We start from the raw sequence: 22,829 nt of genomic DNA, 5'->3' as shown, positions 1-22,829 counted from the left end.
TTTACATTTTTTTGTATAATGTAAATGTCATCAGAAATCAGTTTAGTGCATGCGTTGGTATGAGTATGATATGAATTAGCAATTATAAACAGTTAGCCAGCAAGATCCGAGAGTTGAGTACATTGTCAAATAACAAAACAAAGAACAAACTTTTATTAATTTTTTAGATCATAGATTCATAGTCAAAGTACCAGCTGTGAGTTATAAACTTACCATGATTTGGGTAAATGATTATTTACACATTTATCCAATTAATTAACTTTTAGTTTTATTAGAAACAACTTCAGTTGCTGATCAACCAATGGACAATTACATCTTAGAATATACACAATTAGTTAGTTTTTGGGTACAAAACTTTCCAAAACTCCCAAAACCTTTCCAACTGCAAACAGGTAATGACACCACACCTTTTTTATGAATATACTCTCTCCTTTCCATTGCCTACTTGCGTAGGCCTCCTTAATTTCCCCCCACTCGGCCATTTTTTTTCTCCTCTCGGTGAAGAATTAAGGAGGAGACATAATAGGTCTCGGTGAAGAATTAAGGAGGAGACATAATAGGTCAGAGAAGAGCGAGTTTCAAACTCTCAAATGAGTACGCAGTACTATAAGGGAAATATTCATTCCTTATCCTTCCCTCATGCAGAAAGGGTTTCTTCACAAGCCAATTATACTGATCAAGTACCCGAAGTAACCATCACAAAAATTGTACTTTCAGTGCTTGCTTTTCTAGGGTTTCTTGGGTACTTGTTTGTGGGTGTCCTATACATGTCTGAGACCTATTGTCCAAAATCAAAATCCCTTCAAGTGATTTTGCATTCTTTGTCAACATCAAATTTCCATGCCAAATCCACACATCCATTGAACACCACCAAATGGGAAGCCACCCTCACCATACAAAACTATCACAAGAACAAGCTCACGATCCTCGTGTCCGACCTCGAAACCCTCCTTCATTACAAAAACTACGGATTTTCATGCGCCTCGGGGTTGAGAACACCGATGGAGATTGGGAGCCTGAAGCAGAGGACGGTGAAGCTGAACATTAGCAACTCAGCATGTGCTGAGAAGCCCTATTGGGTACCAGAGCTTAATAAAAAGGCAATTAGGGAAAGGAAGAGAAGGCGTTTGAGGTTGAGCTTGGAAATGAAGATGGTGGTTTCATCCGCCATGATTCAATCAGCTTTTGGAGGAAGATTTACCATCGTTGATTATAGAAGTTTAGATGTGTTAGACGTTGAATTTTTTCATGGAGGAAAGGGTAGATTGGTTCATCGTGATGTAAAGCTGCGGATGAATTCCACTTTGTCAACTAATGATAATTATTAGTAATTTGCATCAATTTCTTTTAGATTAATTTACTTCTTCTTTTTTTTTTCTTTTTTTCTTTTTACATTCCAATTAAAGGGGCATTAGATTTCTTGTTCTAGAAACAAATTTGTATATTAATTAAAATTCCTCACAAAATATATGACAGCATTAATTAGCTGGATGAACCTGAGAACTAACTATATAGCTAACTCAGTTTAATTTGGCCTTATTATGAGTTGCCTATTAATTTATTTTGTTCAGTTGGCCGCATCGTGCTTTAATTGTGAGTTTGCCTAATTATGAGTCAATTTAGTTATTGGAAAACAGTTAAATTAGTTTCAGAGATTATAGAGGGTTAAGTGAGGAAAGTTCAGTTTCAGGGGTTAAAGTAAGATGAGTGTCCGTTCAAGAGGTGAAACAGTAGTTAAGCCATATTTTAATGCAAGAACTTCAATTGAGAACTTCAACTAGCAATTCCATTTAAATAAGAATGGAAACAATTAGAAAATAAATAGATAAGAATTTTGTTCCAAAAAGATAACTCAAACAATTAAAACAAATCACTATACCCTTTTCATTCTTTATCACTTTCTCACTAATTTTCTAGGCAACTTTACTACCTACCAAACACTTGAATCTCCCACGTGCAAATCGATTTCTCAATTTTACACATCTTTACTTAGAAACCAATGTTTTCAAAGGCGAGGCGTATAGGTGAGGCGTTTTTAGTAGCGCTATGCAAGGCGTAAGCCTTGAAGCGTTGAGGCGTAAGCCTTTTGAATATTAATTTATTTTAATAAGAAAAATTTATGAATAATACGATACGATTAAATTGTACAACTAATTCTTATTCAACCATAACAATCTTTTAAGGCTTATTATCACAAAAGGTCCCTAAGGTTTAGGAAACTATCAGATTGCATCCTTAATGTTTTTTTGTGTCATTGGTGGTCCTCAAGGTTAGTATGTGTAATCACAAATGGTCCCTGCCGTTAGGTTCCGTCAAAAACTCCGTTAGTTTGCTGATGTGGCATATATATATATCACAAAACATCCCTGAGGTTTACACATCTATCACAAATGGTCCTTACAAATTTTTTTAATTTTTTTCATTTAAAATTCATAAAATTTTGGTTTTCTTTTTTAAATCTTATGAATTTTAAATTATTTTAAAATATACATTGTATTTTAAATACACATGACACTATATTATTTTAGATGTGGGCTCCACATATATGTCACATCAACAAACTAATGGAGTTTTTAAAAATTAATTTAAAATTCATAAAATTTAAAAATGAAAAAAATCAAGGGTCTAGGGTTTATAAATGGTCCTCAAGGTTAAAATCCTTATATAAATGGTTTTTCCATTTTTAAATTTTTTGAATTTTAGATTATTTTTTTAAAAAAACTTCATTAGTTTGTTGGTGTGGCATATATGTGGAGCCCTCATCTTCAAAAATATAGTATCATATGTATTTAAAATACAATATATATTTTTAAATATTATAAAAAACAAAAACAAAATTTTATGATTTTTAAATTAAAAAATTAAAAAAATTTGCAGGGACCATTTGTGATAGATGTGTTAACCTCAGGGATGTTTTGTGATATGTATATATGCCACGTCAGCAAACTAACGGAGTTTTTGACGGAACCTAACGGCAAGGACCATTTGTGATCACACATACTAACTTTGAGGACCATAAGTGACACAAAAAAACATTAAGGATGCAATCTGATAGTTTCGTAAACCTTAGGGACCTTTTGTGATAATAAGCCATCTTTTAAATATAATCAAATATAAGTACTAATTGTCATTCAAAGCATAATAATCAATCCCAAAACATAAAATATTTATTCAACATCAAAACAAAAACATAATTCACTCATCCCACTCCTCAACACTAATATCATTCAAACTAGCATCACTGTCATATTGATCAACTGTATCAATATGAAAATGATATTTCCCACTATCAAATATGAATAAGATAACTAGTATAAAAAAAAACTGAAAAAAAATTATACGGAACTTCAAATTACAGTTTATTACAGTCAAATTATACAAATATGATGCATGTACGTAAAAAAAAAAAAAACTTACTTGCAGTCGAAAGATGAAGAGAATTCTTGAAATTGATGGAGTTATCTGGTAAGGGTCTAAATTAGGGTTTTACATGTACTATACAATATATATATATATATATAGTCTATGTGTTAATATATTAATTTAGAGAAAGGAAGAAAAAAAAAAAAAAAAAAAAAGGTAAGTAGAAAAGCTACAGCGGGTTGCAGTTAGAAAAAAAAAAGAAAGAAAGTTATTAATTCTTGCAATAAGTTTATTACAAAAAAGGTAAGGAAAAAAAACTGAAACAACGTTTTTTTTTTTTCAACACCAAGTGAAACGACATCGTTTCATGATGTTCTGCAAGTTGAGGACCCAGTCCAAGCAGGTGGTCTTCGGGGCTTTCTCCGAGTCCGTGTTTTGGTTGACATAAGTAAACCCCTTCCACCTGGGTTTGGTCTACCACGGTCAGATCATTCCAAACTATGGATTGCATTTTGTTATGAGAAACTCTCAAACTTCTGCTTTGCTTGTGGGCGTCTTGGCCATGGGGAAAATGATTGTAGTTTTGTTACCGCTACTATGAGAACCCAATCAGAGCAGCTATTCGGAGAATGGATGGGCACTGGGCCGGCACCAAGTCTCGATACTTTATTTACAGCACCTCCCCAACCAAGAGGTCGCCGTCGTGCACCTGGTTGGCGTTACTCTGATCCAGTGACAGGTGTTGACCACACTCCTGGTCTGGGTTTCGGGGGCACCGCTGGGTCTGACATCCCCGCACTGACAGTGGAACAAGAGGAGAGTCTGCACTTGAACTCTGTGCCTGGTCTTGGTACTGCTGCCACCGCCATTTTGTCAGAGGAACATTCTCTGGCGCTTGGGATGGGACATAACCCCATGGAATTTGGGAACCAACCTATGCTCCTTGGCACACCGATTCATGATTCTAATATGGTGGATACAACGATCTCTTTGAAACCTTCTCGTGCACATGTCTTGCCTTCTGACACTGATAGTTCTGAAAATCTTTACAGGACACCTGCTGCTTTCTTGTCAAGTGGGCCACTGGTAAATCATTCTGGCCACCACCTTTTAGGCCTTGGGGAATCGTTGGACTCATGCTTGGGCCCTATCTTGGGAAACAATGTGGCTGATGTGGCCCAGCCACTTGGGTCTGATCCTTTCCTTCTTGGGCCAACCACTGAGCACATTATGGGAACTAGACAGCAAGGGGCTGACAGTAATTTTGTGCATGGTTGGTCATGCAAAACCAGCAGCAAAGGACGTATGGCAAAACGTATTGCTTCTGAGTTTCCTCCTGACCTCACTCCAGCTAAGCGACGCATGCATGTTGCTCCTTTTGGGGATGACCTGCCAACCCAAAAACGTTTTAGGTGCCATACTGACCCAACTACAATGAACTCATCGGTGGAGGCTGCTTCGGCTCAGCCCCGCCGGTCCCAATGAATATCCTATGCTGGAACTGCCAAGGACTTGGGAACCCTTGGACAGTTAATGGATTAAAGAGTTTAATCCGAAAAGAATCTCCCGCGATCGTTTTCCTTTGTGAAACCCGTTGTAGTAGTGGTCACATGAACAAGTTGAAAATGAGGTTTGGTTTTGCGCATGTTCTGGCCGTGAGTTCCAGGGGCCAATCTGGTGGTTTGGCTCTACTCTGGAACAATGATACTGAGTTGTTTATTAAGTCTTTTTCGGATCACTTTATTGATGCTGAAGTTGGTTCTATTGGGGTGGCTGGGAGATGGCGTCTCACGGGCTTCTACGGCTTTCCGGCAACCGCCGACCGGGATAAGTCCTGGGTGTTGCTTTCTCAGCTGGGTTTGCATAATCATTTACCTTGGCTTTGTGTTGGTGATTTTAATGAGCTCCTCTTTGCTCATGAGAAGGAGGGGGGGCTCCCTCGTAGTGATCGGCAGATGAAAGGTTTTCGTGAGGTTGTGGATCTCTGTACTTTTCAGGACTTGGGTTTCTCTGGCTACAAGTTTACTTGGAAGCGAAATTATGCGGGTGAGGTCATCCGTGAATGGCTGGACCGGGCTTTGGCAACGTCGGACTGGCAGGACCATTTCCCTTTTTCGTATGTTTTACATCTTGACCCTTGTGCGTCAGATCATTTGCCCATCCTCGTGGTTCTCCAGTCTCAGCCGCGGCGTCGTCGTCCGTCCCGAAAGCGGTTTCGTTTTGAGGAGATGTGGTCAGCCCATGCTGACTGTGAGCGGGTGGTGCAGCAGAGCTAGTCTGCTGGGTCTTGGTTGAACCCTACTACACGCTTCGAGAAACGTCAATCATCGACGTCCCTGAAGTTGCGAACCTGGAGTTCGGCGGAATTTGGTAATACTGCTCGGTGACTTTCGGACCTTCGGGCGAAGTTGGCCCTTCTTTTTCGGGCTCCGTACTCTAGTTCCTTGGAGTATGAGAAACGGGTGGTTCAGGGTGACCTTAACGCTCTGCTTCAGATGGAGGAGATATATTGGAGGCAGCGCTCAAGGGCTATTTGGCTAAAAGCGGGGGACAAAAACTCCAAGTTCTTCCACCAACATGCCAATCATCGCCGAAAGCGGAACCTGTTACGGGGTATACTTGATGAGGAGGGTAGGTGGCATTTTGACGATGCTGGGATTGAGAAGACGGTTCTTGATTATTTCACCCAGTTGTTTTCGTCTGCTCAGGGTGAGGGGATGGGTGAGATTCTTGATGACCTGGAGTGTCGGGTCTCGCCTGAGATGAACCATTCCCTAATGCAGCCGTTCTGTTCTGTTGAGATAAAGCATGCTCTGTTCCAAATGCATCCTTCCAAGGCTCCTAGGTCGGATGGTATGTCCCTTTTTTTCTATCAGAAATACTGGGCTATTGTTGGGGACGACGTTGTGCGTGCTGTCACTGAGTATTTTCGGTGTCCGGGGGTAGTCTCAAGGATCAATTCTACTTCTGTTGCTTTAATCCCTAAGGTGAGGGAGGTCCGAAATATGTCTCATATTCGCCCTATTAGCCTGTGCAATGTTATCTACCGTATTGGGGCGAAGGTCCTTGCAAACCGGTTAAAAGGACTCCTTCATCACATCATCTCCCCAAACCAGTCTGCTTTTGTTCCGGGTAGATTGATTTCTGACAATTCCATTGTGGCTTTTGAAATGGCCCACCATTTACGTAAGCGTAGACGTGGCAAGAAGGGTTGCATGGCGATTAAACTAGACATGAGTAAGGCCTATGACCGTGTGGAGTGGAATTTCCTGGAGGAGGTCATGTTGAAGCTGGGGTTCCACGCTCAGTGGGTGGAAATGATGATGGCCTGTGTCCGTACAGTTACCTATTCCTTCCTTATTAATGGGGAGCATCGGGGCAACTTGCATCCTTCTAGGGGCCTTCGTCAGGGGGACCCTATTTCGCCCTACATGTTCCTATTCTGTGCGGAGGGGCTTACTACCCTGCTTAATATGGCCGAGCGTCGTAGGGAGCTGCAGGGCATCACCATCTGTCGTGGGGCGCCGAGCGTCAGCCACCTTTTCTTTGCAGATGACAGCTTTATCTTTGCTCGGGCTAACTCAGCTAACTGTTACCATTTACGACATATCCTTGAGTTATATGAACGGGCCTCGGGACAGAAAATTAATTGTGGAAAGAGTACTGTGGCTTTTAGCTCAAATATCCCTATTGACGTTCAGGGGATCTTGGCCCATCAACTCGGCGTCAACAAAGTTTCTCACCATGCCATTTATCTGGGGCTGCCTATGGTGGTGGGACGCTCAAAAAATATTTGCTTCTAGAGCATTAAGGAGCGTTGATCGGTTCATAATTGTATATCATTTTGTACCCTTCTAGCTTATGATTTGGTTATGTTTTTGAGTTAAACTTGTGCTTTTAATCCTTTTTGTGTTTATCTTTCAGTTCATTGAGCTTTAGGTAATAATGATGGCTTTGGATAGTAAATGATGCAATCCATGCATGTTAGGGCCTAATTTGGATGAATGGATGAAGAGCTTAAAGACAAACTCAATTTTGGCTACAGTCCCCTGCCAGCCCAGTTTCGTAGGTCATATTGCAAGCTTTGTTTCAGCAACCTACATAGCTCGGATGAGGCCACATTCTTCATGAAAGTTGTTCCAATGGGTGTATACTATAACATATCCGAAATTCAGCCCCATTGGATAATTATGGAGCCTGTTACCTAGCAAACACAGAGCCATGCTCAGGATGGATTTTATCAGCGCGCAAAATGAGTTAGCAATTTGTTTTGGCCTTAACTTCCTCCTCCGACCTTGAATTGGCCCAAATGATATATGGCTGGAAAGAAGACATTCTGAACTTCAAGTTTGAGTGCTTAAAGTCTTAATTTGCTTAAGGGAAGCCCAATTTGTAAGCCCTTGAAGTTGCTGGTCATGCTGACCTCAGGATGAGCTATTATTTCTGGTTGGAAGCTTGGTCATGGTGACATGAAGATGAGCTAGGGCTGCTGGTGGGATTTATTAGTGAAGTGCATCAACCAATTCAGATTTTATAATGCAAGTGTTGTATGCATTAGTGAAGTGCATCAACCATTTCAGATTTTATAAAACAAGTGTTGTATGCATTAGCCATACTTAATTCAGATTTTCAGCTTCCTTAGGCCTATATATAGTGAGGTTTCCCAAGCTTGTAAACACACCCCAAGGGGGGGAGCTCTCAAACACTTCTCTAGAGCTCCCTTCCCTTCTCTCCCTCAAATTCTCTTAGTTTTGCTTTCTAGTTCTCAATTCTAGCTTTCTTTAATGTTTTCTTAGTTGTAATTTATTTTTCTTTGTTATGTAAATTCTTTTCTTAAGTTTTCAAGTTGAATTAGTTTCCAAGTTTCAATTATGGTTTTTGTTCTTATTCATTATGCTTATAAGTTAATATGCTAGTTTGAATGATTGATCACCATTTAGGCTTGCATGTTAGCTATCTTGGTTTGAATTAAGAGTATACACCATGCTTTAATTCGAATTGAACTATGAATAGGAAGAGTATGTATGGACATTCGACAACAGGGATTAGATACATACTTGGTTGTTTAAAATGTTCTTCTATGCTTAATGGGTTCCTAATGCTTAGTTTTAGGTTAGACAACAAATGATCAAATTAGGGAATTAGGAACACAAGGTTATGACCACACACCATGGCTTAATCATACTTTAGCTAGAATCAATCCATTAATCTAAATTGAACTTGGGAACTTATTTGCTTGAGTTACTTATTTCTTTCTTCCTTGTTTTATGTTCTTTGTTTTTGTTTCTATTTTGTGTAGGGAAACTAAATTGGATCATTCAATCACCAATCCTCGTGGGATCGACCTCGCACTTACATACGCTATACTACCGAACGGCTCGTGCACTTGCGAGTATCACAAGTTGAGGATGCAGTTTAATCCATTTTGGTGCAGCTGGTATCTACGCAACAAGCGTGTTTGGAAGAGGATGCAGGGTTGGCAGGACAAGACCCTCAGTATGGCAGGCAAGGAAATCTTAATTAAGGTGGTGGCCCAGGCTATTCCTACTTACACTATGAGTTGTTTCCTGCTACCCAAAAACTTTTGTTCTGATCTTGAGCAACTTATGGCAAGGTTCTGGTGGGGCCAGCATGGTGATAGGCGAAAAATCCACTGGATGCGTTGGGGCAAGTTGGGTCTACCAAAGAGCGAGGGTGGGTTGGGTTTTAGGAGCCTCTATGCGTTCAACCTTGCTATGCTTGCTAAGCAAGGGTGGCGCCTCCTTCATAACCCAGATTCTCTGATCAGCAAGCTCTTGAAGGCTAGGTATTTTCCCCACTCTTCTCTCCTGGATGCGGTTCCGGGTTCCAAACCATCATTTGTTTGGAGTAGCATTCTCTCTGCTATGAAGGTTATTACCCGTGGTTCTCGGTGGCGTGTGGGTAATGGGTCCGATATTAAGGTTTGGGGGGACCGGTGGCTCCCTAGGCCAACCAGTTTTGAAGTGGTTACTCCTCCTGTCGTGGGGCTTGAAGAGTTAAAAGTTAGCAGCCTCATTTGTAAGGAGAGCCAACCCCAGTGGAATATACCACTTCTTACGTCCCTGTTCCTGCCTTTGGATGTGGAGGAGATTCTCATGGTGCCTTTAAGCCTCCGGTCCCCCCTAGACTGCCTCATTTGGCATTTTGACCGAAAGGGAAAATTTTCTGTTAAGAGCGCGTACCGTGTGGCTCTTACTTTGTCGACTGACCCCGACCCACAATCTTCCTCAGTTTCGGGCATGACTCTGTTGTGGAAGTGGGTTTGGAATGCAAAGCTCCCTGAAAAGATTAAATTATGTACCTGGCGTGGTATCCATGATATCCTTCCTACGTGTTGTGCTCTTGCTAAGCGGCGGGTCTCTTTACCGCAGCTGGGGTGCTCCGTTTGTGGAGGTGCGGAGGAGTCAGCATTGCATATCCTCCGGAATTGCCCGTTTGCTCAGGCGGTCTGGCGTTTGCTCCCGGGTCTTCTCTCCTCTGATAGGCACGCTGACTTACCCTTACAAGATTGGCTCTTTGTCTCTTGGCGTGAGTTGACGTCCGCTGCTCGTGCCCTGTCCATGGTCGTGATGTGGGCCCTGTGGTCTAACCGGAATGATGTTACATGGCGTAGCACGCAGCGGCAGCCGCATGATCTCGTTCAGTTTGTGCTCCAATATATGGAGGAGTTCCGGTGTGCAAATGACCAACCTACGGGTAGTCATGCCTCTCTTGGTGCGAGTTGCTGGAGTTGCCCTCCACCAGGCACGATCAAAATCAACTTCGACGGGGCCTTCCACACTGGGTCGACTGGGGGGGGGGGGTGTTGGGGTTATCATTAGGGACGAAGATGGGAGATTTCTGGCTGCCCTTGCGAAGCGTGTGTCTTTCGCTAGTTCTGCGAAACATGTTGAGTGCCTAGCGGCTCAAGAGGCTGTTCGGTTCTGGTGGAAGATGGGGGGGCAGACGGTCAGGTTTGAGGGTGACTCGCTCAATACTATCCAGGATGTTCTCTCCTCCGAGGTAAACTTGTCCCCCTTGGGGCAGCTTATCGAAGATATTCAGTCTAGCTTGCGGGATCACCGGAGGGATTGCTTTAGTTTTGTTCGCCGTGAGGCCAATGGTGTAGCTCATTGTTTAGCTAAATTTGCTGTTAATTGTTCGCACCCATGTGAGTGGGTCGAGGTGCCCCCTGATTTTATTCAGGACGCCCTTGATGTCGATAGTTGTACTCGAGGTCAGGCTTTTCGCCCCCCTCGTCCTTCTACTTTGTTATTATGAGTATTTTCTCCTCGTACGCGAGGATTTTCAAAAAAAAAAAAAAAGTGGCTTGTTGTGTATTTGGTTGAGCGGTAGTTGTCTTCGCTTAATTTAAGAAAGTCTTAGGTTCCACTTAATTGATTTTTCTTAATTTAAATTATTATAAATTAACCTAATATAAGGATTTGAACTTGAGTACAACGAGACAGATTCACTGCCACCATTAACTGGTGTAACCCGCGTATGTCTTAATTGATAAATTATCTTGTAAATTTTATGTTTCTTTCCAAGAATGATAATATGTAGGGACTTTTTTGGTAAAAGAGATGTAGGAACTTGGAAGAGAGAAAATATAAATAAAACTAACAATAAATACAATTTAAAAAGGGATTTGATTTCCTCACTCTCCTTATCTCCACTTACACTCCCTTTTGCTTTTTAATAATTTTTAATCAATTTTATTCTTTCTCTTCCATATTCTACCATTACCCTACATTAATTTCTTTTTACTTCACTTTTATATTAGTTCTTTTTCTTTATACTTAATTTTCCAACTTACACTCCATTTTTAATATTTTTTTTCCTTTAATCGAGTAATAAATTAATTTTTTTTCCCTTTAATATTGAAATTGGAGTGTAAATTTAAAAATTAAGTATAAAGAAAAAGAAATAATATAAAAGTGAAGTAAAAAAGGAATTAATGTAGGGTAAGAATAGAATAGGAAAGATAAAGAATAAAATTGATTAAAAAGTATTAAAAATAAAAATGGAGTGTAAGTAGAAAAAAGGGGAGTGGGGAAATCAGCTCCCTTTAAAAATATCGTTAATTTGCATTTCTCACTTGACTTCTCCATCAAGATTCAACTCACTTTTTGTCTCAGCGAACAAAAGTTACACACTCGCTTTCCTTGGCCGACACCTGTACCACGCACCTCCTTAAGCCTATCCTTAAAATTACAATTATACCCTCACAGTCGTCTCCCTCGTCGCTCATTCCGCAAATGCAGAATCCATTTCCCTTTTGAAATCGCAAGTTACATCAAACCCGTCTTGGGAAGCGGGAAACTCATCCAGTTTGAATTTAAAAAAGCAAAAGGAAATCAAACCGATTTTTCGAGAAAAAAAAGAAAAGAAAATTAGAATATCGAAAGCAAAAATAGAATTTAGTTTCATCGAAAGTAAATCAACAATCAACAATCTTCCCCTCAGAAGGTTCTGAGTTGTCTGAGTTCTCTCCATAGCCAAGCCAACTTCGCGTTGGCGCGAAAAAGGTGAGTGGAAGATTCTCGAACTGTAATTTTTTTTTACATTTTTAGTTGTTTTGTTGGTTTCAATAATTTATGATCTTTTCTTTGTTCAAAATTTTGATTACAGAGATGGATTATTATGCGATGAAGAGGAAGCAACTTCAATCACTCTGTAAACAGCACGGAATTCCTGCAAATTTAAGGAACACTGAAATGGCCGATAAGCTTACTTTGCTTCTCAAGGTAATAGCATCACCGAAGAACGAAAGCTTTTTATCTGGGTTTATAGTTCTTACTTTTTTTTTCTTTAAATTTCAATTTTGTTTTCTTTTTGGTTCCTGATAAAATTGATGAAAAGAAAATTGTGGGTTTCATGTTATTATTTCCAGAAAGTGAAACCCCTAAACCAATTAAGGCAAATGTTGTGTACGGATCAGTTGGCTGTGTTGCAATTTCTCTCTTTTGCTATGTACTTTGCAATGGGGGTTTTGGTTTATTTTGGTAATATTTTTGTTCTTTTTATTTTCCCTAATAAACAGGAAGATGAAAAACTCAGTGAGCCAGTCTGTAAAAATTTAGAAGAAAATGAAGGGGGAATTGATTCTGAGGTTGAGACAAAGAAGGTGAAGAAAGTAAAGTTCAGTCCAGAAAATCAAACGTTTTACTTTGTGGGTACGGATAATGACTCAAACTCGGATTGTGATTACAATCCAAAGAAGAAACAGGGGAGAAAGAGGAAGTCCATGGTTGTTAAGAAGGTTCAGGTTTTTGAAAATTCCAGAGGACTCGAACACTCTCACAAGATTATTGACTCCCCAGGTAGAGTTACAAGGTCCAGAGCACAGAAAATAGATGAAGGCAATGCAGAAGCAGTTTTTTCACCTCTTCCTGGGAAGAAGAAAGTGACAAATCAAGTGAAAAAGGTTGATAACTGTGATAAGCCTCCTCCGGAGGTTGAGTTAATTGAGAGAGTGGATAGTAATGCGGAACAAGCTAATTTGAATGGAGGGTTGATTCAAAGGCAGTTGAGAAGCAGGGTGGTGGTGAGTGATGATGGTGGAAATTCACTGGTTTTGAGGAAGAATCTAGTGCCAAGGGGTTCAAAGAAACCCAAACAAAATAAGGGTAGTGATGGGGATCTTTTACCGACTGAGACTTATGAAGAAAATGTCGCTGTAGGAAAAGGTATTAAACCTGAAAAAGTCCAGAAGCAATGTAAAGGAAATGTCAAAAAGGTTGAAGGCTCAAGTGTTCTGAGTGAAAAATCGGGGAAAACTGATCTTTGTGGTAGTAGGATCACACGGTCTCGGGCTCAGATTGAAGGGAATAGTTCTGGAGTTGAAAGTAAAACAGATATTCTCAAAGTTCAGGAAAAGGGACATGAAGTTCTTCAACTTGAAGAAACCTGTACAGGCCTAGATAGAAAGCATTTGAGGCGGAAGTCTGCTTTACCTTTGAAGAGGAGTCTGGAAGGTGACAACCTTGCTAATGAAGCTGTTGTACCTGGGAAGACCCTGAGGAGGTCAAAACGAAATTTAGCCGGGGACAGAGACTCTGCATGTGGGCCATTGGCAGAAACCAAACTTGTTGGTAGGGGCAAAAAGTCTAAAACCAAGTTTGTGGTAAAAGCTTCGGGCCAAGAAGAATGTGAACTTGAAGAACCATCAAAGGGCGGGCAGAAAATTCCTTTGTTCCAGAAGGGCAAGGAACTGGCGAAAGGTGATACTAGAAAAAGACCAAGGAATATAGATTTGGAAAGAGCTTCCAAAGTTGAGTCAAGTGTAGAAAGAATAGAAGAAAATGTTGCTCTCCTACCCAATGGTCCTTTAAGGAGATCCAGACGCAAAACTGCATTGTTTTCCTCTGCTGCTCATGATGATAGGGAGTTTAGAATTTGTGAAGTTGCTGGAACTGTGAAGCAATCAACAGCTGCTGGAACAGTGAAGCAACCAGTTCCTGACAAGGGTGCCAATGTGTCTCAATCTCTAAGGCAGTCTAGTCGGAATGCTTGTGAAAAGATACTAACAGAAGCCACTGGGGACATGTGTGGAATTGCCAATGGTGTTAAAAAGGATAGTCTTGTGAAGCAAATACAAGAGCCAACATATGAGAAGGAAAGTTCATTAATTTTGCATGACTCTTTAAATAAAAGCCCTCAAAGACGATCCTCACATATTGTGTCCAAAAGTGGCTTGGTTGCACCTACAGGACGCACTATAGCTGCTGGAAAGAACAAAAAGAGTGAATCTAGGATGCCAATTATAAAAGAAAAGGTCTCGTTTGCTAAAATCAATTCACCCCTTGAAGAAAATCCGAGTATAGATATTAGATTGAATATTCCAGAGGCTTCAGGAAATGAGAACAATACTGATTCTTGCTGCAGCAAAGGTCTGGAAAGGTCAAGCAAGCAGAGGAAGGGATCAAGCAAGCAGAGGAAAGGATCAAGCAAGCAGAGGAAGGGATCAAGCAAGAAGAGGGAATCTGCTGGAAGGGGTCAGCCTGTTTATGATGAAGTATCTACTGCATATTCTATAATGGAGAAGGCCATGGACATTTCAGGTCATCTGAAGGACAATCAGATCTCAGAATCAATGAAGTTTCAAGGTATATCTACAGTGCAGAAGCCACAGAATGTGACAGAACCCCTGATTAACGAGATGGAAAATAGCATCCCGGATAACACTACTGCATGTGATATGGATTATCATTCTTATCTGTCTTTGAACAAAGGTCATACTGGGCATGCTTTTGCAGTTGAACAAAACCCAGTAGAATGTCCAGATAAGTTCAGCAATGTCGTTTCTTCCAAATTTACCTGTCTAAGTGATGGCCACTCACCTACCTATCAACCAGACTGTGAAGGTAAGGGAGTTATTCACTTTTGTTGTCAAATAGATGTATTAATTAGTTTTTGGTGCTTATTGTGTTCGCCTAACTTGTAGGTGAATGTTCCAACCTGTTGGACTTGAAAAAAGGATTGGAGACAGATGAGTCATTAACTGTTAAAACGTCAAACCAAAGGATTGATGTGGTGGATGATCAGTTAGAAGGTGGTAGCAAAGTAAGTGTTCCTGAGGATCAAAACTTAGTTCAATTGGATGCTAGTGGGATTGATCAACCAGTACTTGTAGAACAAGTTCTTGAGGATCATCTAACTGAACTTGGTGAAAATAAGGAGTCAGACAGAAATAATGCAAAGTCCTCTGAATTAGTAGAAGAAATATGTGCTTTCAGTTCTTGTGACAGAGAAGAAATGGTTCAGGTTGATGTAGGTTCTACTGCTGAAACTAGTGCAGAGACAGATGGAGACATCCATCTGGGTAGAATTGTTCTCAGTGATACTGCTGTAATTCCGTCCAAATCTTCACCAGTAAAGGAAGGTATTTGATGTTCCCTTGTTTGGTTTCTTATTTAATTTTCATGTTTATGTGATGTTTTTATTGCTGATAGGTTCAGCTGTTTAATCTCGTTATTCATCAGTTAAATCGTTTGGGTGGATTTACTTTGTAGAACTTAATGCTATTGGTAATCAATCACATTATTTATTCTTATCACTAAAGGGAAGTATGTGCATGATCTCCCTGACTGTGATAGAAACAGTTCAATCACTTTACAAGAAAGTGCTATGGATAAATTTGGAAGTGGCTCAGGCACTCTAGTTTTCAACTGTGAGGCCTTCAACAAATTCCCTTTGTTTAAACCTTTTTTTTCCGGCTCAATCACTGCTTGGAGTAGTAAACCTCTATCACTTTGTATTTTTTCACATGATTAATATTTGTATCTTCTCTTTGTTCCAGCTACTGATTCTTGCTGCAGCAAAGAAGCTGTTGAAAAATCAAGCAATAAGATGGAATCTGCTGCAATGGGTCAGCCTGTTTGTTTTGAAGTATCTGCTGTACATTCAAGCATAGAGAAAACCATGGACATTTCAGCTCATCTGAAGGAAATTCAGCTATCAAAGTATAATAATTTACAAGGTATATTTACAGTCCAAAACGCACAGAATGTAATGGAACCTGTGACTAACGTGATGGAAAATGTTACGGTAGATATTGGATTGAATGTCCCAGAGAATGCTACTGTACGTGATATGGAAGATAATTACTATCCGTCTTTGGACAGAGGTGATACTGGTCATATTATTCCAGTTGAACAAACCTCGGAAGAATGTTTGGATAAGCTCAGCAATGTCGGTTTTTCCAGATTGACCTGTCTAGGTGATGGTCACTCACCTACCTGTCAACCAGGTTGTGAAGGTACGGGAGTTATTCAAATTTTGGTGTCAAATAGATGTACTAATTAATTTTGGTGCTCTGCTTATTGTGCTCTTATAATTTGTAGGTGAATGTACCAACCTGTTGAACTTGAAAGGACTGGAGACAGATGAGTCATGGACTGTTAAGACGTCACACCAAAGAAGTGATGTGGTGAATGACCAGTTAGAAGACAGTAGCAAAGCTAGTGTTCCTGAGGATCAGAACTTAGTTCAATTGGATGCTAGAGGGATTAATCAACCAGTACTAGTTGAGCCAGTTATTGAGGATCATCTAACTGAACGTGATGAGAATAACGAGTCAGACAGAAATACAGGAAAATCCTCTGAAGTAGTAGAACAAACTAGCGAAGAGACAGTTGGAGATATCCATCTGGATAGAATTGTACCCAGTGATACTGCTGTAACTCCGTCCAAATCTTCACTACTAAAGCAAGGTATTTGACGTTCCCTTGTTTAATTTTTCATGTTCATGTGATAATTTTTTTGTTGATAGGTTCAGCTGTTACATCTTGTTATTCATGATTCATTTCGTTTGAGCATTATTTGCAATGGTTAGTACCGTGAATTCTCCTCCTAAGGGTACCATGTTACATGACATTTTTTAAATGCTCTTGACCTTACTTTGCCGACTGAGGTTGAGTTAAATTGTGTTTGTGGTCTAGATTACCAACACTACTACCGACTCTTGTTAACTTTTTTTGTTTGGGCAGTATAGAACCATGCTGTTAACTAAGTTTGACACTCGAACTTTTACTTTATATTGGTTCATCTGTAAAGTGAATAGAAGAGATGGATATTCTTTCTCATTCCTAGTAATCAGTGGCAAACAAGTGATAATTGAAAATTTTAATTTATCTAAATGAATAACTTGTGTTGTTCTCTGGTATCTTTAAGAAAAACATGTGAATTCCATCCAGTAAGTTATGAGATATTAATGATCGTTTAATCCGCAGAAGGAAATCAACTTGAAAATCAATTCAAATCACCAGTTGAAGGCGGAAGTATTTGTGAAATAGATGAGGCCTTGTTATATGGAAGCAAAAACCAAAACTTATCTTTTGATGAGGTTGATTATCTGGAAGACGACACAGTGGCAGCAAGTAAAATTGAAAGTTCTATGGGTGCCATCGTCGTTGAAACAGAGTCAATATCTCTTTCTGATTGTGCTTTGGCAAAAATGCAACATGGAAATGAGAACATTCTTAAGGAAGTTTCTTCAGAGATGAAGAGACATCCTTCCATTGCTTTAGATGACAGTATGCACATGGATGGCAATGCTGATATGGATGATAATGTTGGAACACTGGATGGTGGTATGAATTCTCTAAATGTGAGTTCAAAAACTGAGATTAGTTCAGACAATATTGGTGATTTCTTAGTCGGAGGCGAGCTGGCTGATCTGAGTTGCTGTGATCCTGGCATTATTTTGGGCAATGCTGGTGTGAGTAATAGCGTGGCACAAAGCATACCTGGCTTGGCTGACACAGATGGAATAGTTGGAACTGAAAGTATTACACAAGTCAAACTATGTGCTGATAACTCTTGTGCCAAACCTCAAATGTATTCAGGTGGTCTGCCATTGTATCATGTTTTTAATGATTCGTCATCTCTTGGTATATTTTGATTATTGATCTTGAATATATGATTTTACTGCTTATAACCTGACATTCTGATTTAAGTAACTGTATATATTCAAGTAAGCAAATTTTCTCAAACGCAGGAGATCTAAGCGGATCAAATGAGATTGAGGGTAAAAAAAACAATGCCGAAGAAAAGGAGATGACCTATGAGGATAGAGGTACAATTTCTCTTTTAGGTTGGAAACTTGTCTTGTTGAGAAGTTTGTATGTTCATGTGCTTCTTGTTTATTCTTATCACTTGATAGGGTATTCACTTGCATCTGTGAGAAAAACGTATGTGTTCCATCCAGTAAGTTGTGAGATAATAATAACTGTTTAATCTGCAGAAGGAGATCAACTGAAAGATCAATTCAAATCACCAGTTGAAGGCAGAAATATTCATGAAAAAAATCAGGCCTTGTTACATGGAAGCAAAAATCAGAATTTATCCTTCGAAGAGGTCAATATTTTGGAAAAGCACACAGTTGCAGCAAATAACACTGAAAGTTCTATGGATGCCATGGTGGACGAAACAGAGTTGCAGTCTCTTTCTGATTTTTCTCTGGCAAAAATGCCGCGTGGAAATGAGAACAAATCTCCAGATCCTTCAACTATGGTGGTGTCGGTAGACAGTGAAGTTCAAGAGAGAACACTAAACAATGTTATGCAATCTGTCCTCCTACTGGATCAAGTGAAGTATGGTGATCCTGACATACATAAGGAAGTATCTTTAGAGATGAAGAGACATCCTTCCATTGCTTCAGTTGACAGTATGCACACGGATGGCAATGCTGATATGGATGATAATATTGGAACACTGGATGGTGGTATAAATTCTTTAACTGTGAGTTCGAAAACTGAGATTAATTCAGATAATACTGGTGATTTCTTGGTCAGAGATGAGTTGGGTGATCTGTGCTGCTGTGATCATGGGATTATTTTGGGCAATGCCGGTGTGAGTAACAGAGTGTCACAAAACGAACCTGGCTTGGCTGACACAGATAGAATAGTTGATACTGAAAGTATTACACAAGTCAATCTATCTGCTGGTAACTTTTGTGCCAAACGTCAAATGCATTCAGGTGGTGCCATTGTCTCATGTTTAATGATTCTTCATCTCTTGGTATCTTTCGATGATTAATCTTGAATATATGATTTTACTGGTTATAATGTGATTTTGATTTGAGTAACTGTATATACTTAAGTTTTTATATTGTCTCAAATGCAGGAGATCTAAGTGGATTAAATGAAAGTGAGGGTAGAAACAATGCGGAAGAAAAGGAGATGACTTATGAGGATAGGGGTACAGTTTCTCTTTTAGGTTGGAAACTTGTTAATCTTGTTGAGAAATTTGTATGTTCATATGCTTCTTGTTTATTCTTATCACTTGATAAGCAATGACAGTACCTTGTTATATTCTCTGGCACTTCGAGAAAAAAAAATGTGTTCCATCCAGTGAGTTATGAGACAATAACAATTATTTAATCTGCAGAAGGAGATCAACTTAAAGATCAATTCAAATCACCAGTTGAAGGCGGAATAATTCGTGAAAGAGATGAGGCCTTGTTACATGGAAGCCAAAACCAGAAGTTATCCTTTGATGAGGTTGATATTCTGGAAAAGCACACAGTGGCAGCAAATGATATCGGAAGTTCTATGGATGCCCTGGTGGACGAAACACAGTCGGGGTCTCTTTCTGATTTTGCTTTGGCAAAAATGCAGCTTGGAAATGCGAACAAATCTCCAGGTCCTTCAAATATGGTGGTGCCGGTAGACAGTGAAGTTCAAGAGAGAGCATCAAATGAAGTTATACAATCTGTTCTCCAACCAGATCCAGCGAAGTGTGGTGATCTTGAATTACAAGGCAATGAATTTGGAGTGCCGGAAAGAGTCTCAGGCGTGAAGGTTGTTGAAAGTCTCAATGTTGGCATTAATCGTACGAGGACCTCCCAAGAGACTGAGGAAGTAATTGATCTGCTTAATCTTAATGATAGGGATATCATTTCTGGTGACTCAAAGGAATCCCCCGGTTTTGAAAACTTCCATCCCATCTCTATGGTTAAACCTGAAATGGGTGTCGATTGCTCTGCTGATTCTCCAGCTACCGATTCTAGTCATGGTCAGTGCTTATTGCATCAAGGTGAAGAAGCAACTGCAGATTAATAATTGTTTCCAAAATTTTCAACTCTTATGTATATTTGTCTTCATTTCCTAAGCCACGTGGCCTGGGGTGGGGAGTGGGGGGAACAATAGTATCTATGTTTGAGCCCTAGTAGTATCTATATATCTTGTAGTTATTTTTTTTACAAAAATAAAAAAATTAATCTTCATTCAACTTAAACTTTTTATTGAAAACAGTTCCTTCTCTAACGGTTTTTGTATCTTTGTGATTAAACAGAAACTAAAGCCTTGGAGTTAAATGCTGCCTCGCCTTTATTCAGCAGTTCTGAGATAAAAAAACTTTTCAGCGATGACGAAATAGATGGATTTTCAAAATCATATCCAGACATGTCAAAAGTCGATTCAATGATTGAAGATAGTGAGGATGTGAAGAAAGGGAAAGAAAGTGCTGTTGGTATTGCACAAGTTGCTGCAGGGCAACTTACTGACCATGAGCATAAATCGGAGGAAGTTATGGAGCTAAAATCTACTCTGGAAATGGGTATTCATTACCCTGTTGGGTCTCCTGTTACCAACTTTTCTAGTTGTGGTGAGTGTTTAATTTTGGACTTCACTGCTAATACTTTTAATTAACTATGAGTCTACGACTCCAAGAGTTTGCTATTATTTTTTTTCTTGAATAGTCCAACATGTGGAAGTCTATAGATTGGGAAGTTATAGTTTTACTTTTAGGATTTCGAACTTTGATCTCATGATACCATGTTATACTTTTTATTTATCCATGCCTCCAAAAGTGTAGAGTATTAGATCTGTAAAGACAAGTGTTATACTGTGTTTTGGGGAATAACAAAGCCTTGGAGTCAAATGTTGAATTGTTTGGATTGACTGATTTTGAGATGAAACTGATTGTAGGGGACATCAAAAGAGATGAATTTCAGAAATTAGATGCAGGTCTGAGTAAAGCCAATCTGATGAATGAAGTTGGTGAGCATGTGAAGGAAGGTATAGAAAATGATCTGGGAATTGCTCAAGTTGTTGCCAAGCAACACAGTGATCATGGGCAGAGAATGGCAGATGAACTTCTGAAATCCACTCATCCTCCTGTTTCAGATGGGAACACCTGTGTAAATAAAGGACCAAAGGAGAAAGGAATCAGGCCTATCAACCAAGTGTTTGTTGATCATGAGGATATTGATGAGTCTGGTGATATTGAATATTCTAATGTCTGGGCACGTACAGGGAAATCGGTAGATGATTCTGAGATGAGTGGCAGCAATCCTGGTGCTTTTGATGTGCCAATTGATGTGCCAGCAGCAAACAGTGATCCGAATTACTTAATGCAAGCTCGAAGTAACGTGAACCCTGATGTTGAAGATACTAAATTTTCAGTTGAGAGTGAGATTGTGTCAGAACAGAATGTAACTGCAGATCAGTGTCCCAAATCTGCAGATTCAGTTTTGAGAAAAGGTACACATATCTTGCACTTGAAAGTCAATTTGTTTCTCTTTATTGGTTCTCCGAGTATTTTTTCCAGCATGATTTACTTGAAAATGCAAGCTGATTCTTTGACCTTCTTGCTCATTTCTTCTCAGACAATTTGGAATCACCTAGGGTAAGGAGTTGGGAGGCAGATTCAGACAAAAGTATCAGTATTTCTTCTGCGCCAAGGGAGAACGAGACAGGTAGTCTGGTCCCTAGTCGTCCAAAGAGTTTTGTCAATGCTGTTGATATGAAGGAAAATTTCAGAAACACAAAGAGCGACAAAGTTTCCAACTCAGCAGTGAAAACTTTGCAACCTAGGCCGGCATTGAAGGATCTCCAAAAGAAGTAGACCTATTAGTGTTGGCCATGGAAATACGAGTTAAAGTGACCCTTCATTTTCAGCTGAAGCATACCTCATGCAGATCTTCAAGAGTCTTTTGGTAATTTACAGTATTGCTTGTAAATGAACTTGTTAATGGTACAGTTAGTTTTGTGGGGTCCAGTGTAAGTATGGTGTTGTATTGGATTGCTTATTTTAAATATGAGAGAATGACTAGGGACAAAAGTTTGCAAATGCAAAAATGTAAATTTGTTAATGTGCTTTATTGCAATTTTAGGGTTTATATGCAAATATGTAAATTTGTTATTTTTAAATCTGAGGTTCGCATATCAAAGCAGAGGATCCAGATCCTTAGAGGTGAATGAACTTAGGTGTTATAGGCGAGGCCTATTTCCTCCCTAATTTGTTGTTTCATAGGTGGATTTAGTTTAAGGCTTTTACGTAAGGATTAATTACTGTGAACGTCCTTGAACTATGGCCCCAGTTGCAATTGGGTCCGTGAACTAATTTTTGAGGCAATGAAATCCTTTAACTCGACAAACAGTTGCAATTAGGTCTTATCGTAACAGAATCCGTCGAGTTTGACCATGTGAATGGCACGTGCTCTTGTTGTGAGGGGTATATTGGAGTTTTCACGATGGTTAGCTCTATGTCTTGTTGTAACCTCACGATGGCCAGCTTCATTTGCAGATCGGATGGTGCACAACCTCATAGTAAACATTCATTTGTAGATTGGGGTTCTTTAACCTCCTTTTCTCATTAATTAAAAAAAAAAAATCCAAAATCCAAAATTTGATTTTGACTGATGGGTTTTGTTTTTTCTCACCAAAAAAACAAAACAAAATCAGCTTGTTGTTCTCTATCTGGATCCTCCAAGAAAGCTATCTGTTTGGCAATGGAGTCGACAAGTTCTTGAGGAAGACCCGACCAGTCAGCCACCGTGGTTTTCAGGTTACAGGCCATCATCAAAGTTTGTCAATTCCCCTACACAACTCTCTGCTTATGAAAACGTGAATGTGAATTGGGGCTACAAAAAAAGGAAAAAGAAAAGGATTTTGAGAATCTAATCAGGATGGCAAAAGAAAATCAAATTCGTCGAAAAAGGATTTTGAGAATCTACT

The 22,829-nt window shown here is 39.5% G+C and overlaps 2 protein-coding genes across 5 annotated transcripts; both read left to right on the top strand.

The window, feature by feature from the left end:
* Positions 1-4,988: 4,988 nt before the first annotated feature.
* LOC148291169 (uncharacterized) lies at positions 4,989-5,639 on the top strand. Its single transcript, XM_088245700.1, has one exon. It carries the CDS (start codon positions 4,989-4,991, stop codon positions 5,637-5,639), a length of 651 nt encoding a protein of 216 aa, XP_088101826.1.
* A 5,959-nt stretch (positions 5,640-11,598) lies between these two features.
* On the top strand, positions 11,599-21,964 carry LOC110744731 (uncharacterized). 4 transcript variants are annotated; one of them, XM_021944717.2, is made up of 14 exons: positions 11,599-11,894; positions 11,998-12,113; positions 12,410-14,732; positions 14,813-15,250; positions 15,668-16,126; positions 16,212-16,580; positions 17,100-17,759; positions 17,867-17,944; positions 18,113-18,847; positions 18,994-19,068; positions 19,258-19,905; positions 20,164-20,475; positions 20,799-21,353; positions 21,479-21,964. In XM_021944717.2, the coding sequence occupies exons 2-14, from the start codon at positions 12,000-12,002 to the stop codon at positions 21,715-21,717; spliced, it is 7,005 nt and encodes a 2,334-aa protein (XP_021800409.1). In that variant the 5' UTR covers positions 11,599-11,894; positions 11,998-11,999; the 3' UTR covers positions 21,718-21,964. The 4 variants fall into 4 exon arrangements, with proteins under 4 accessions (XP_021800409.1, XP_021800410.1, XP_021800408.1 ...); XM_021944718.2 differs by having other exon boundaries at positions 18,994-19,086; positions 19,258-19,884; XM_021944716.2 differs by having other exon boundaries at positions 18,994-19,086.
* The last annotated feature ends 865 nt before the right edge of the window (positions 21,965-22,829 follow it).

The sequence above is a fragment of the Prunus avium genome, chromosome 8, assembly GCF_965620075.1.
Source record: "Prunus avium chromosome 8, drPruAviu1.hap1.1, whole genome shotgun sequence".
NCBI classification, from domain to species: Eukaryota; Viridiplantae; Streptophyta; class Magnoliopsida; order Rosales; family Rosaceae; genus Prunus; species Prunus avium.
The sequence above is the reverse complement of the archived record's forward strand: the minus strand, read 5'-3'. Positions and strand labels throughout refer to the sequence as shown.

Excerpts from the sequence above, each read along its gene's own strand:
- LOC110744731 (XM_021944716.2), top strand. The coding sequence starts at position 12,000 with ATGGATTATTATGCGATGAAGAGGAAGCAACTTCAATCACTCTGTAAA. Across the intron at positions 16,127-16,211 it reads CTGTCAACCAGGTTGTGAAG|GTGAATGTACCAACCTGTTG; the intron begins GTACGGGAGTTA and ends TATAATTTGTAG. Across the intron at positions 21,354-21,478 it reads AGATTCAGTTTTGAGAAAAG|ACAATTTGGAATCACCTAGG; the intron begins GTACACATATCT and ends ATTTCTTCTCAG.
- LOC148291169 (XM_088245700.1), top strand. The coding sequence starts at position 4,989 with ATGAGGTTTGGTTTTGCGCATGTTCTGGCCGTGAGTTCCAGGGGCCAA.